At 40.9% G+C, this 16,812-nt stretch overlaps 1 protein-coding gene across 3 annotated transcripts in view; it reads left to right on the forward strand.

Moving 5' to 3' along the window:
• The window catches only part of NEK10 (NIMA related kinase 10), a 1,104,115-nt gene that overhangs the window by 406,621 nt on the left and 680,682 nt on the right, over nucleotides 1–16,812 (forward strand). For all 3 annotated transcript variants that reach the window (XR_013601712.1, XM_078663960.1, XM_078663961.1), the window contains exons 14-15: nucleotides 6,309–6,370; nucleotides 7,647–7,724. Coding sequence is in view for 2 of the 3 variants with exons in the window: in XM_078663960.1 (XP_078520086.1) it covers nucleotides 6,309–6,370; nucleotides 7,647–7,724 (140 nt within the window). In the remaining variant the exon portion in view is untranslated. The remainder of the gene's footprint in view (nucleotides 1–6,308; nucleotides 6,371–7,646; nucleotides 7,725–16,812) is intronic.

Below are 16,812 nucleotides of genomic sequence, written 5' to 3' on the forward strand. Positions count from 1 at the left end.
AGCTGTAATTCCAGAAACCGGTCCTAGGAAGCTTGAATCCGGTCCAGGGAAGGTATGGCTTGGCAGTTCGGGCTGGACTGTTCGCATGAGGCACAGGGTCAGACTGATTTGCATATGGCCATGTCTGAACTGGGGTGGCAGAGTGGGCTAAAGAACAGTGATGGATTAAACCCAGATCTGTTGACTGGGTCTGAGTGTTTGATTGGTTCAGATGCTCCGTCCATCACCACCCCCTTTTGTACCACTGTTTGGATCTGAGCATTCATAGATACATTATTATCCAGCTTGACCCCTAAGTTCTTGACTGTCCTTACTGGGGTAACAAGGGGGGTATGTCCAAAGGCCACCATTGGCACCACACCTCACAGGGGGAAGTATCAGAGAAAATGATCTCAGATTTCTCAGAATTACACTTTAATTGGTTCAGTTATAGCCAGGAGGACACCTCTGACAGGCAGATGTTGATTATATCTCCTCTACAATCAGTGCCCTTGTCACAGGTAAACAGCATTTGAGTATCATCTGCTTATAATACTATTGTCGCGCCATAAGCCTCTGCTAGATGCGCGAGGGGGACCATATAGAAGTTGAAGAGTGTCAGGCTCAGAATCGAGCCCTGTGAAACCCCTACCTTCATGGGGGTTATGGGGGCAGCAAAGGGCGGTGACCAAATCATTTGCTGACGGTCTTGCCGGAAAGTAGAAAACCACTTGAGTACTGTGCCGGCGAGCCCGCACTCCTGAAGTCTCTGCAGGAACCGGTCATCAGGCACGGTATGAAAGGCCACGTATAGGTCCAACAGCATCAGCACTGCCTTGCCTCCTTTATCTATTGTCTCCTTGATAACCTCAGAGACTTCCAGTAGAGCTGTTTCTGTACTAAAGTTAGCTCTGAAGCCAGACTGACTATGGTGAAGCCTGTGGTTGACTTCCACATACTCTGTGGTGACTAAATTCACATATTTTTCCAAGACTTTAACGAAGAAGGGAAGTAAAGATATTGGTGTGTAGTTAGAGGCTATCAAAGGTTCGGCCAAAGGCTTTTCTAATAGAGGGAGAATTTTTGCCTTCTTCCTTCTATCCGGCACCTGCCCATTCTCCAAGGAAGTGTTGAGGATCAAATTTGCAGCTGGATTGATAATCCCGGCTATGGAAGCCAGCACTTTAGCTGGGCATGGGTCACAGGGTGAGCCTGACTTGAGGGCTTTCATAATCTCCAAAGATGTTTCCAAAGGAATTGGAGGGAACTGTGTGAGAGGAGGGCCCATCACAAGGGTGGAAGGGGTCGGGGGCTCAGGATGCCCTTGAAGGAATCTCGAATGATTTAGATTTTTTGGGAGCGCTTACTAGGGAAGTGATATTATGTTTTTGATGTGAGAGTGGAAGGGTCAGGAAATAAGTGAGTTAAAAAATACCTGGCTGCCTGGAAAACTAAACTTTAATACTCCCTGTAGCAGGTATTAATAAAAATGGCGAAATGGAGGAAGAAGTGCTGTAATGGGCAGTCTCCTCGCAGGTCTACATGTTTCAAAGGCTACCCCTAAGCTTCTCTTCAGGACCAAAGATATTGATCCCTTGTGCCACTCTAACTGTTTTCCTTATGTGGTCAGCCTGATCAATGTCGAAGGCGCATCTAGGTCAACATACATTAATTTCTACCTACTTGGCATTCTCCTTAAAAAACGATCGGGAAGGATAGAAGAACATAGTTATTGATCTTAGTATATACTCTAATATACTAAAAAAATAAATCGCCACACTCGTGAAAGATCAAGTAGTGATATATTTTTCACTCCATACATGACCGTTCATTGTTATTTTGGCGTGCGTGTTGTGCTGCCCCTTTTGTTGTTCTGTTCGAGACCTACAAGAAATTACAATACATATAACGAGAAACACACACTCTAAATGAGTTTTCATTTGCCAGAGATCGGTGCAGTTTTTGATGCATAAGTGCAGTGTACCTGTAGTTATCTATATAGGAGAGAAAACACGATGTGACAAAATCTTTAAAAAAAAACTAATAGGTAACGTACACTTAGGGTGCCTAATTAGGACCCCATGAGCTTCAACACGGGAGGGGCAGAGCGCTTGTAGTCAAACACTGTGGGTAAAGGAAGGATTCAGTAAGGACATGATAAAAAAAACCTGTAAAATGTCTGGATATGCTGCCCGGGGTGTCGGCTATGCCGTACTCACTTCGTCAAACCTGCTCTCTCACCCAAAACACTGCCTGCCCGTGGCTCTGATGAACAAGGAGTGTTTTCGGACGCCGGTTTATGTATCCGGTGAGTTCTGCAGTCAGCATGCATGTTAATCCAGATGCTAGAATGCTGACCTCAAAGATGGCCGCCGACCTTGGGTATGACTAACTTCCTGTCCTAAGTGGAGCCTAGGCTGTGTAGCTAGAGCGATGATTTCACAAAATGGCCACCTCGATATGGCAAAACTTCCTGGTTGGTTGTTATTTGCAAATAGGAGTTCTTGGGTGCACTCGGACTGGTCTGGTATGACCAACAAAGTGGGAAATGAAAATTGAATTATGAGACAAAATTAAAAAGGTGTTTGGCAGAAAACGCATGTGATCATTAAAACACTCAAAAACAAGTATCATGCGGAGCCATTTGACGTTCCTATAAAGGAAACAATATAGTCGCGTTCTGACTAATGATGACTAACTTCTTATTCTAAGAGGAGCCTAGGCTGTGCAGTTAGAATGCTGATTTCACAAAATGGCCGCCCGGTACGGCAAAACTTCCTGGTTGATTGTTATTATTAGCAAGTAGGAGTTCGCGGATGCACTTGGATAAGTCTGTTATGACCAAGAAAGTGGGAAATGAAAATTAAAATATGAGGCATAAATAATAGAACAGTTCTAAAAAAAGCTATTGACAAAAATAACATGAGATCAGTATTACACTTAAAAATGGGTATCATGAGGAGCCATTTGACTTTCATACAAAGGATATATTATAGTGGTTGTCTGGCTAATGATTGCTTATAGATGGCAAAAAGTGCATAACCTACTTAATTTGCCCCCATGGTGTGTCATCCTTTAGGCCCTTTAGGCCCAGACGGAAGACCCACGCTGTTCCTTTCCGAACAATGTGGCTTCTGAGTCCATTTGTTCAATGACTGACCACTGTAGGTCTAGTATGGTTGGTTTCTAAGTAGTGTGTTGACATTTTTGTTGTTGCTTTTTTACAGTTCACATTGCTCCTGTGTTCGCAGATGCATACTTTCACAGGGCATGTGGTCACCCCGATATAGTGGAGATCGCACGGGCAGGTGATCATGTAGATCACGTGTTTCCTGTTGCAGGTAGTGAATCTGCATTGTTACCACTTTGTGTTATTGTTGAAGGTAATGCTCTTACTCATTCTGGTTAGATGGCATACACTACAATGTCAACAGGGATCATGATCTTTTAGTCGTGGAAGAAGAGTGTCTGATACTACACTATCTGTCAATTCCAGCGGTCTTGTATGTACACCTAAGTCACGCACACTTTTCCCTTTTCTGTGAGAGTATATAGGTTTGGAGAAGTTCAGATGCCCACAGTTTAGCGTGCGCCAGTGCTTTTTTTTTTGGCAGAGTTTTATGTAGCGCGAACTTGACCCGCAACCGAATCGGGTATCAGAGCGCTTTACATAGCACCAGTTACGTTACATGAGGGCACACATTCATTTTTGTTAGGCAAGGGGAGATTAAGTGCTTTGCCCAGAATCACAGGATGTTCAGCGTCAATCACAGGTGTTCAGTACTGGTTTATTATTTTGGTTACTCGATTGGAACATGTATTATACGTTGTTATGCAGATCGGTCTGTCTTCTTTGAATTACTGCGGTGTAGTTTCCAGTACAGCGTCCCTGTTGTTGTTCCTAGCGCATTTTAAGGCGCTCTCCACCGCTTTGGTCCAGTAGTTTCTTTCCACCATTTTTTTCCGCAGTTCTTCTGCTTGGGCTTTGAAATCCTTAAGATCAGAACAGTTTCTGCTCAGTCATAGCAACTGACCATAAGGGAGATTATCCCGCAAGTGTCGGGGATGCAAGCTGTCATAAAGAAGGAGGCCTTTTTTTAGCTGTTGCTTTGAAGTGTGTTGTAGTTACCAAGCCAACATCTTTAGGGAAGATGTTGAGGTCCAGAAATACGAGTTCCTTGTTCAAGATGGTATTAGTGAGTTTGAGGAACTGATTCTGCTGATTTAACCAATTCATGAATCTGTTGGCCGTTTCTTCATCGCCATTCCAGATGATGCCGATGTCATCGATGTAACACTTCCATACCCTGATGTGTCCTTGGAAAGGGTTACTACGGTTTAGAATTATATGTGACTCCAGGTGATGGACATATAGACTGGCTATACTACGGGCAAATGTTCTGCCCATGCTGGTCTAGTGCTTCTAGAGGTAGAGTGTGTTTTTGTATTGAAAAAAGTTTTTGGTAAGAGCCATTTTGCAACAGTCCGTTATTATGTTGCGTGGGGTCTGGTACTCCCAGTCATTCTCGAAGGGTACATCTTCTATGATGTGCAAAGTCTCATCATGAGGTAGGCTAGTGTAGAGGCTCACTACATCCAAGCCCATAAGTAATTTATTTGTTGGGTCAAAGCTCATGTCGTGTAAGAGCCTCAGGACATCTTTTGTGTCCTTGAGATAGATGTCTGTTTGTTGTAGAAGGGGGTGCAGAAATGCATCAGCAAATTTAGACAATGGTTCTAAAATGGACCCAATGCCTTATACAATGGGTAGTCCTGGCAGCTGAGTTAACAACTTATTGCACCTCTTCACTCCCTCTTTTGTTTTTCCGCAGACATTAGCGATAGACAATGCATTACATTCTGTTCACAGCACATCACATTTTGTAGATGCATCTAATCCTTGACCTGGAGGCATTGAAGCGTGATAAGAACAGGGGGAAACAGTCAAATGTTTGCATGGGCTCTTATGCAAGAGCGGAAAATGGGTCTCTGTCATCTGATTTGGCTGTCAGAGACAGTCACAATTTGGGCGCATTGGTCCCTCACACCCACAAGCTCAAGTGCCACAGGTAAACAGTGAGGACCCTTGGTCTACTGTTGGAAAGACTAAGGACTGCAGAACTATACTGACATTGTGTTCCTGTATGTAAGGTTTTACCCTATAAGTAACAGTAACTGGAATTGCACAGCTCTGCAAATATTATGTGTGTCATTGTGTAGATTAAGTCTCTTTTCAAGTATGAATCCTAGGAATGTTGTGGTTTGATGATAGCTAGTTTGCAGTCACCCATGTTAAAAGTTTTAAGCCTTATATGTATCTGGGATTTGTATTATGATAACCTAGATGTAAGGCATCTCAGTGCTGTACAGGGTCATCAATGAACAGCAGTACTCTCACAGACTAGGGAGCTGGAGTAATTTAATTGAAATTCTATTTTCATAGTCTTGAGTTTAAGATGATAATACAGATAGTAAAAATGTTCCTGGTTTTAATATCCTTTGTTTGAAATACACCCACTGTTCTAATAATGTAACATTTACAAACCAAGGGGGCTAATTTTGAGTTTGACAGGCAGAGGATACTCCCCCCTCCAGAGGGACCTCTACATGAAAAATCTTGAGTTGTACTCCAGCCAAGTGTGCAACTCTCAACACTGACAAGAATTGGCATTACGGTGGTTCCTGTCAATGGTGTAAATGTTTGACGGACAGCTCCCTCAAACATGGTGGATCTCTGTCAAATTTACATTTTTCAAAAACATACTCTCACATTGGGAGCTTGTTATTGAAAATTTTAACCCGAATGGCCCTCACACCATGGGAGTTTTCTACCTTGCTGTGGCAGGTATTAGTTATTCATTTAGTTGTTACTGCCCTGCACTGCCAGGTTTTACCTGATGGTAATGAACAGCAAAAAAAGGCTATCCAACGCCAAATCTGAATAGGGAAGGTGGTCAGATGCCTAACATCCGACGGCCTGTACTCTGTTGGGCCATCGGAGGAGTATGTCTTAGACGGAGCCGGAGTAGGCTCTGTCGTCAACATACTTTCAGTCCACCTGCCTCTAAATGAGAACTGGACCGACGGTTTGGCGCGGGGGTACTTCATCTCTACTGCGACCGACTACCCTCTCCGCCAAACACTAAATCAGTGTCCAAATTAGTACCTATGGAGCTTGATGAATAAGACATAAATAAAATGCTGTGGGTGGTCATAAAAGCCATTCATTGTATTAATGTATTATTGACACTGTCGGTACATGAAATTTGAATATTTTAGCCATGCATGTGTGCATGAACATGAATTTATTTCTGCTTCTTTCTCTCCAGCCTGCTGTGCTGCGCTAACTGAACTGGTCCTCAATGATACGAATGCCCACCAAATAGTCCAGGTACAGTGGACCATGTCTCAATTAGAAAAGCTGCACACAAATATATTTGTTATTCTTTGTAGTAGGTACGAGGATGTGGCTATTGAAATGAATTGCTTGTTATGCTTTACAAATGCAATCAAAATAATTTACATCTAAAACATCCCAAGTTCTGCACAAAATTGACTCTAGTAGAGTTTTTTATATGAAAAACTGCAGAGTTGTGTATCTGAATCACTATTTTTCGAAATATTACAATATATTGTAGATAAGTTATGAAACATGGCAAAATTGAACTTCAAATGATTTGACACATCACTCTTGGCGCTCATGCTTTCACCACCCAAACTCTATGATGTAAAAGATCCATTAAAAGAAAAAGCGTATCAACAAAGCAGTATATCAGAAGAATGCTAAACCATTGGAGTTTCTTACCTTGGGCCGGAAGCAGGGGCGAGGGGTTTAAATACACAGCCTGAATTAGCATCAACGAGAGAGATTTACTATCTGTGAGGAACGGTTCTCACTGAATAAAATGTAAAAATAAATTGGGCCAACTAGTGTAATTTATCACAATTTTCATAAAAGTTACTAAAATTCTTTAAGTTTTGATAAGACACCCATTAACTGTTTAAGTACTTCATGGTGTGCCAAGCAAGCCAACCGCCACACCTCTAGGCCCTCCAGGAGTTGTGAAGTTTCTACTGCCACAAAAAATGTTGCGAAAGAGTGGGCAAAATGGTCCATTTTGCAGCATGAACTAAAAATTTCGAAAAAGCCAGCAAGTCAGCAAGCCAGCAAGTCTTAAAAATGATATATCACTTACTCTATCATTTGAAAGCACCTATCTAAACTTCATTTTATTTTTCTTCCCAGCCCTTCAAAGTAGATCATATATATTTTATGACTACCAAACTCTTTGGAAAGGGCAGGGTGAAAATATATTTTTTTAAATGACATTAATCTTGTATTTACCACAGAACGCAGCAGTGGTGCCTCAACGTTCAGCAGATTAGGGTCCTAGATTTGAGAACTTGGTGTGCTTCACAGGTGGGATGGGCTTGGAACCCGAACTGGTTAGATAGCTAGGCCATCATGCTGGAACTCTTTGTGGCCTTCACAATACAGAGAACCTTCTCATATGTGACTGATTTGAAGAGTGATGAGTGATGAGTGAATACACAGACAAGAATCTTTCATGCCATGTTCTAACTAAGGATTGACATGGTGCAGAGTATGTACTTGAACTGTGGTTGTATTTCTTGTTTGTTTAACACATTAATATTTTTCATGGCAGGAAAATGGTGTTTACACAGTTGGGAAGTTAATTTTACCAAATAAGAATTCTGCAAAAGACAAAGTCAAGTTGTTACAGGTAAGAACTATGATGTAAACTATAGTATGAACAATTAAAAACTATGTTATTTCGAATTTTAGTTAATTTCATACATCATTCCCCTAGTGACATCTCTGACAATAACTGTATGATTTTTCTATATATGGAGCTAACACGTCTTCCTTGCATACCTGGCAGATATGATCATGGCTCCGTCTTCAAACGAATGAGTAGTGTTTCGGTAACCTTTGTTAGATATGTTGCAGTCGTCTGAACGTACATTTTACTAGGGGTTCCTATCATGTGACCAGCGACTGACATTTTTTCTGAAAATTTGTATAGGTTAGTGATCCCTTTAACGATCGTATCCACATAAAGCCAAATGAGTCTCCTGTCCTTAAGGTTGACAGATCGCGCCATGGAAAATTGCCATTTTTGCACTCTTGATAACTTTGACATTCCCTGAGCAATTTGCCCCATACTTGGTGGAGAACAGCATTCAAAGTGAAGTTCCAGATTGATGAAAGGATTCTAAAGTAGTACAGGGTGCTGGGGGTCTGCAAATTTGTGACATTTCCAAAAATAAGTTTTGGCATCGGTAATTTTTATCTGTGAATGAGTTCAAAAGTGCACCAAATTTAGTTTGAGGATTGGAAAACTGACAGCTCATTCAAAGACAATAGAGCTACAGTGGGCTATTAATGCTGGTTTAGGCCCACTGCTTTCAACATCACTATGTCCTAATCTGCACCTTCTAGATCTCCCCTGCCCCTGCCTCACTAGGATATGTACACTGGTCAGGGTAAAGAAGGACGGGCTGTTTTAATTGCCTCACCACTTGACGTAGCTGGCAATACCGGCAATTAGAGAGTCCTACTTCTTTATTATAGGTGGGCTTAGGAGCGGGCCTTTAATGGCTTTTATCGTCTTCTACAGCTATAATGTCACAGCAGCCTTTCCATCACAGGATATCTTTTCTCAGTTTTGTGAATTTTTGTCCAACCATTTTTGACATACAAGCAGTCATGGGAGTGTCCTGTTTGCATGCAGTAGTGCTGTGCATGTCTGCAGATGTTTAGAAACAACAGATACATTATTTGAAAGTCCAGAGAGTGATGATGGTGCCAAGGCACTAGATCAGTGTATGTGTGTGAGAAGGTAATCCTTTTTGCCCTGATCACTCCCATTTTTAACTTGGTACTGATGGTAACTGACCCTGACTGTGCTCTGGGCTCTGCTTACCAGACCCAGACCCAGTTTTCTGCTTTAAAGGTATATGGTCTAATTACAATTGTCATTGGCAGACCCAGTAAGTCCCTAGTAGAAAATAGGGCTAGGGGGATTCAACTTACCTACAAGTCCCCAGTACATAATAGGGCAAGGAGGTTTAGAGGCCTAGTAGATTTTCTGTACCAGTGTGTGCACTGCTGCGTTGCCTGCTGCCATTTTAAAGGTAGCCCCGCTTTTCAAACTGTCTTTAAAATTACATTATATGCAAATTCGACTTTGGATTTAAAGGTACCTCCAAAGTCTCAAATTACCTTATATGTGCATATACGTCACCCCTAAGGTATTCCCTAGGGGCCCAGCAGTAGGGTGACTTGTAACTATAAGCAGGGAAATTATAAAATATATTTTATAAGCCCTGGTGCAAACACTGCCAATGTTGTTTCCCCCCATTGTAGTAAACAGCTCCATAGGCTAACATCGTAATATTTTATTTTAAAATAAATATTGTTAGCAGCCATGTAAAAAAAATGACTTCAAGATATAAAATTAATAGTTCAGATAAATCCAACCACTTGCCATTGTTGGATTTGTAATACCTATTACAGCAAAGCAGTCATTAAATATTCTTTTTTGTGAGCCAAAGTCCAGCTTTCCATCTGCTCTCTCCTGATTGGCCAGTCTGCTCCCAGGCTGTGCCGTGCTGCCTGATGAGGTGTGAAGTGTCCTTTTAAAGCACACAATCAGTTTTCTGTGGGCAGAGAAGTACAAGCTACAGAGCGGATGGCAGAAGGGGGTGAGGAGTAGCCAAACTAGTCTTCAAATGGAGATGTCACTTTAGGACAGCACAGGCCCACCCCCTACATCTTGTTTTTTCAGCCTCATATGAGCCTTTGTAATTAGATTAGGGATACGGTTGGAAAGAGAGTGTTTAGGGGAATTTACCTATCCCAGTAGCTTGGGTTACACTGATACAGCTCCTACGCCTGGGTGGCACCCTGCATCCCACTGGTCGGGTGCCCCCCTGCTTGATGCCCAGAAACCATAGAATAATATGGGAGAGTTGCATAGCTCTCAGATCTGCTGCCTGAAGAAACAAGAAGGACTGCTCTGCTGACTTCCTGGCCGGTACCGAGAGGACTGCACTCACCAAGACGGCACCTTCTGTGTTCTGTGGGACTCCGCACCAGAAGGACTTTGCTTGACTCTGAAAGTCTAAGGAGTTGACCTGCATCATCTCCACCAAGAGTCCCCATCCTGGAGTGCGTCCAGTGGACGTTTAGGGATTTGGCCTGGTGCATTATGGGCATTGTAGTCCAGACATCCCTGGGACGATCTAGGAGATTCCAGACCTTTGAATTGGAGTTTGGACACTTTCAATCTGCAAGTAGGCCAGCTGGACAGACCTCGAGAAGTTTGGAGCAACTCTGGGAAAAAGCTCCATAAGGTGACCGGCCCGACTTCGAGAGTCAAGCCGGCTATCTTCAACCGTGGCCCGGCCTGGACTTCAGGTTCATCTCACTGATAAGCTCCAGACATCCAGGATTTGACCGGGACCTCACAGAAAGTCAAGCCGGCAAACCTGCAACAAATCTGGCCTCAGAAAGTGCCTTGCTTTACGTTGAGGGAAAAAACTCTAGGAAAACGACTAAATGTGAAGGTAACATTTTGATTGAGGCCTCCCGCTAAGTGTATCCAACCAGGGCTCCATTGCAGTTGGCCTAAAACTTTGACTTTGTCCCGGTCAAGCACGACTAGATGTCACAAAGCGGCGCTATCTGTTTTTAAGCACTAGAAAGTGTTTATTCTTTAAAAATGTATATCTCCGATTCCCTACATTGGATTTTTGTCATTTTGGTGTCTATTTGTTCATAAAAATATATTTCATTTCTATAAATTGGAGTTAGATTTCTATTTGGTGTTGTCTCTTACTTATTTAATGTATTTGTGTTTTCAAACGCTTTATACACCTGTCTCCTAAGTTACGCCTCCCTGCTTGTTTAAAGCTACCAAGGGTTGAACAAGGGAGTAAAATATTGAGACCATAACTGAACCTTTTATTGTGTTGTGGCCTTATTGATAGTGGTACGTCACTACTTATTACTACTAATAATCCACTTTCCAACAATGTGTGTTTTTAAAAACATGATACATGATCATTAACATTTGATATGGTGACGGTCTAGCGCCAGCACATCACAAGTATTGTATACATGCCCGCACACACACAGCAAAAGTTATTTTAAATTCTAAAAAGGGACATACTCAGATCTTCACATGAAAAGTCACATTTACAAAGTCATTGTAGGCAAAGAACAGACCCCGGTACTCTCAAATTTAATCCCTCCCACATATAGACACACAGCAAACATTATACTGTGTTAAATAAAGAGACAAAGAAATATGAGAGTGAGCTTCAAACCAAACCTGAATTTAGTTGAAAGCAAAGACATCTACCAAAGAGACAGATCGCTGGCACACTGAACTCTCTCCTTCCCCAGAAGTAATGTTGGTTAAAAACAGAATACATGTTCCGATGATCACTAACATTAAAGAAAACACTTTGACATGGTCGCCTAAAATGTACACACTTGCCACAGATAAAATTGGGTAGTACAAGAGAGTGTACTGCAAAGTCAACAAACTCCAAATGAAACATTGACCTAAAGTCAGTGTTGGCGAAGCCCACAGCACAAAAATACATTTGACGTGCACCAACAGCACATTCTGCTCACTACAATTGGCACTCGACATCCCTACTACCACATAGATACAAAATACACATCCCACATTGTACCATCCACTATACTATCACTGCAAAACATGTCTACTGCCTGCCCTTTCAGCCTGTGTGTAGTTTTAAACTGCCCTTTAAATATGGCAAAAAAAAACTTTTTTCAGCTTAACCCTTCCTTACTAATTCTTACAAGTTGCCTCTATACTAGGCCCTAACAGCTCATAGGGCAGGGTGAATGGTATTCAAAATATAGGACATTCATAGTGCATGTTTAACATGTCCTGGCAGTGAAAAACCCACAAAGTTTTTCTTAACTGTCACACGGCTAGCCTCCCAAAGACTGGTTTACCTTATAATATTCAATAAGTGCTAAATTCAGTTTGGGAACAGCTAGAGGGCTTTTTTTATCATAATTTAAAATACTCTTTAATGGTAAAATCAGATTTAAATTTATTTTCAGAGCCTTGCATCGTAGCACTGCACCAAAGTAAGAAGATATAACTCTCAGCGGGCCAAACTTGGCCCCGTACCCAGCCGGTGCTCCATCGTGGCCGGCCTGAACTTTTGACTTGTCCTGGTGTGGGGTAACCAGATACCCCCAGTTGGTGCTTAGTGTTTTTTGGTGTTATTTTATAAACCCTGAACTTTTAAAAAAACACAGCTCTGGTTCTACTAATTGGATTTTGTAATTTCGGTGTAATTTCATTTATTAAAATGTACTCTATTTTAAAAAAATCTGGTTTGGGATTATGCCTGAGTTGTGTTTTCACTCTTACTGTTTGTATGCTGCATAAATACTTTATGCATTGCCTCTCAGTTAATCTGACTGCTTTTGTGGCATCCTACCAGAGGGTTAAGCACAGGTTTATTTAGTGACTTTTGTGGGCCACCCTGACAAGAATTGTGATTATTATTTGAAGTGGGATTTCACCCCTTTCAACCAATATTTCAATGTATTTCAGTCTGTAATCACTACCATTAGCTGTGAGCTGGATAACACAGACTTTCCTACATCTCTTTCAGAACTCACGAGTTCCAATACTGATTTCAGTAAGTTCAGTTGGCCACATTATTTCCCTATAGCAGCCAAAACATAAATACAACACGACTTAAAAAAAAACAAAAAAAACTCCACTTTTTAACTTTTTGAAATGCACCCTATTTTAACTTTATAGATGGGGCACTTGAATTGGGAATCTTAATTTCTGCTTGGATAAACAATGCAAAATGTAAAGCCCAAAAGATAACCACTTCGGTTCCAAGAGTTTATTGTGTAGCCCAGATGAAGTTAAATACACCTCACATGTTGAAGATGGAGCAACCATTTAAGAAAATAAATGACTAACTAGCACATACAAAATACAAAACACATTTCTATATATATATTAATATTTATTACAATAACATATAATTGTGAACACGTCTGTTTCTTATGCCATTGACCCATTCCTCACATTGTAAAACGCAACTTTATTCTCAATTTATTTACAAACCAAATAACATCTGCAAAACAACAGTACTACCGCACATATCAGCCACAAAACTATGGAAAACAATGATTCTATTGCTACGAGTACAACCAGCAAATGCAACAAATGAAAGGTGTACGTTGCAATATTAATGTGATCCCAGTCAGATGCGAAGATAAACTTTGCACTGAAACTATTGACAGCGTAAACGTTCAGTTGTTTCCATTTCCAAGGACAGTCATTACGCTTAGAAATATTTTCCTTTCAAAGTCATCGCTGACAAGCTTGCTTTATTTACGAGCCAGTTGTGAATTTTTTTTTTTTATTTATTTTTTTTTAATCCTCATATTGCGATTTTTATGTTTTGTTTGGGAATCCTAGGGGTTCAAGCCTCTCAATGAGTGTACCAGCACTGCCCCAAAACGCGAGTATGCTAGGGGAGTTTCCCTACCGATGGTATTGCAGAGGACTCCCCTTTGGAACCAACACATATGTAACTTGTCTGTTTTTTCGTTAGTCGGGGAGAGCTAGCCACCATTGACTACTCGATGAGTATTATACCCATCAACAGATTTGACCATCGCTTAATCATAGGATCATCATTTCATCATTCCATCTCGACCATTAATTAGGGTTAAAGTGATTTTCCCAAATTCCCCAAAAGTTATTTCTTTTCGTATGCTTTTCCCTTCTATCTAGTTTGTTTATTTTTATGACCGAATTCATCCATTCCCCGATCGTTGGAGATACTGGACCAACCCATTTAATACAAATCTCCCTTCTTGCGAGAAGGATCAGTACAAAAACTAGATCTTCTTGCTCTTTTGTTAGCTTGCCCGCTCCCATATTACTATCAATCCCAAAAAGTACAAGAGAGGTACTTACAGTTATTTGCTGTTGGAGGACTGAAGTTAAATTCTTACCCACATCGTACCAGAACTCTTCAAGGGATGGGCACTCTTTAAAGATGTGAATATCGTCTGCCTTCTCCTCACCACATTTCGGGCATTTCCTGATTTGGGCTCCCTTGAATTTGGACAGTTTTTTAGGAGTCCAGTAGGCTCTATGAATCGTGAAGATGTGATTCCTTTTTAAGGCCGCTGATTTTAATGTAGCCCAACATTTCTCAATTGATTTGAGCCACACCTCTTCGAGATTTAGAATTTGGAGGTTCTTCCCCCAAATTAGTTCTGCAATCAGGGCATCTTCCTCATTTGATGTTATTAATGCCCAATACCATCTGGCTATCTCTTTTTCTATGGGAAGAACTTTCTGCATTTCTTTCTCCAGTTCTTCGGTATCATTTTCCTGCTTTGTAAGGGTATTTGCCCAACTGGAAAGCTGGTAGTATTTAAATTTGGAGATAGTAAAGTTGGTCTTGGTTTGAAGGTCCTCCCATGAAATTAGTGATGTTCCAGTTAGTAACTGGCCCCAGTGCTCGATGTTTGATAATTTTAGCGGTTTTGCCAGGCTATCTTTCAGACAGTCTGGGGTGCCTGGGGAGTCCCATATGGGAGCCAGAGGGCTATAGTATGAGATGTTTAGAGTCCCTCTGACCTGAGCCCATATTCTGGCCGCGTCCTTCAGAATCTTCAATTTAACCTTTTTGAAAAATTTTGGGTGGCCAAATTTATACAGGAAGTGGTCGGTTTTCATGGTCATTGCTTGGAGATATTCAGGGTAATATTGATGAGCTCTCAACAATGGTCTTATATTTTTAAATGAAAAGGCTCTATAGTATTCCCACAGATCAGGGCTAGCTATACCTCCTTGTTCTTTTCTTCTTCTGATTTTCTTCCACGATATTCTGGTTCCCTTAGATGCCCAGATAAAGCTTGCAATTTCTCCTTGTAATTTTTTCAGAGTATTCTTTTTAACTTCTAAGGGGATTGTGTTGAAAAGGTAGGTATATTTGGGTAAAATAGACATTTTTACGATATTTGATCTCCCTATAAAACTTAATGGGAGGCTGGTCCAGGTCTTTAAAAGTTTTCTTGTTTCCTCTGCCACTCTTTTTAGATTTATTTGTGGTATTTTTTCCAGATCGTGAACTATTGTAATTCCTAGATATTTAATTTCCTTCTTAGTATCTGGACTGGGAAGAATTGAGTTCCAAGCCATGATTTCAGTTTTGGAGTGATTAACCAGGTAACCTGAAACTTTCCCAAAATTCTCCAAAGTGATTTTGATTTCGGGTATAGAGGACTGATAATCATTGGTAAAAATCATTAGATCGTCGGCGTATAATGCCACTTTTCTAGACCATTCCTGGTGTTTAAATGGGAGTATTTTTTCATTTCCCCTTAACAGATTTGCCAACGGCTCAATGTATAGGTTAAAAAGTAGGGGCGATAGTGGGCAACCTTGCCTGGTGCCTCTTTCAATTTGTATGTTATTGGTTAAGCACCCATTCACTAGAATTCTCGATCTCGGGGATCTATAGATTTCTTTTATTATATGCAAAAAGGAGTCTCCCAAATTATTTCTTCTCATTACTTCAGTCAAAAAAGCCCAGTTCACCCGGTCAAAAGCCTTTGCGGCATCAAAGGTGAGTATTGTGAGAGGATTTTTTTCAGAGATAGCAATGTCGATTACCCCAATTAACTCATGAGTCAGGTCTTGCAGTTGTCTTCCTCTGATAAAGCCTTTCTGGTCACTATGAATCAGTTTGGTCATCATTTTCCCTAGCCTTTTTGCTATGATTTTTGTGCAGATCTTGTAGTCACAGTTAAGTAGGGATATTGGCCGGTATGATTCACATAGTGTTGGCTTTTTCCCGGGTTTTAGGATTATAGTTATGATGGCATCATTCCAAGAGTCTGGGATTTTTTCTTGATGTTTGTACACCTGATTAAGTAAATCTGTTATTTGAGGTGATAGCGTTTCTCTAAGTGCCATATATAATTCATTTGGAAGAGCGTCTGGTCCCGCAGCCTTTCCTTTTTTCAGATCCTTTATTGTTTCTTCTACTTCCTCCTTAGAGAATTCTTCGTTTAAAATTTTTTTCTCCTCAGTTGTTAGTGAAAGGGTGGGTAGAGTATTTAAGTAGCCTTCTATTTGTTCTTTCGATGGGTTTACATCTTCCGAGTATAACTTGGCAAAAAAGTTTATGAATTCCTGTCTAATTACCGTGTCTTCGAAGGAAGGGGCTAACTGACTGTCTTGTAATATGCTTACTACCTTGTTCCCGGCTAAATCTGATTTTAGTTTCCATGCCAGAAGTTTTCCGCAGCCTTCCCCGTATTCGTGGTTTGCTAATTTGCTCGCTTCCCACTTTGTTCTTATTCTATTTTCTAAAATGTCTACGAGGCATTCTTTTTGTCTTTTTCTTTCCTTCTCCAGTTCCTCTTTTATGTCTGCCCTATGTTCGACCAGAATTTGTGCATCCTGCATCTTTATGGATTTTTCTAATCCCCTAATCTTTTGATTTATTGTCTTTGATCTGTATGCGCCTTGACTTAATAATTTTCCTCTTATAACTGCCTTGTATGTATCCCATGTGGTTTGTTTTGATGTGCCTACCTTATTATTTTCAAAAAAAAATTCAGTCTCAATCCTGAGCTCTTCTATATATTGTTCTTCAAGTAATATAGCTCGTTCAATTGTCATTCTGTTTTGTGTTTTAACCTCCGTCCTTTGAATCATAAGCTGGACCGCAGAATGATCTGATAGGTGAGCAGGAAGGTGTTCTAGT

This window comes from Lissotriton helveticus, chromosome 10 (genome assembly GCF_964261635.1).
Source record: "Lissotriton helveticus chromosome 10, aLisHel1.1, whole genome shotgun sequence".
Lineage (NCBI taxonomy): Eukaryota > Metazoa > Chordata > Amphibia > Caudata > Salamandridae > Lissotriton > Lissotriton helveticus.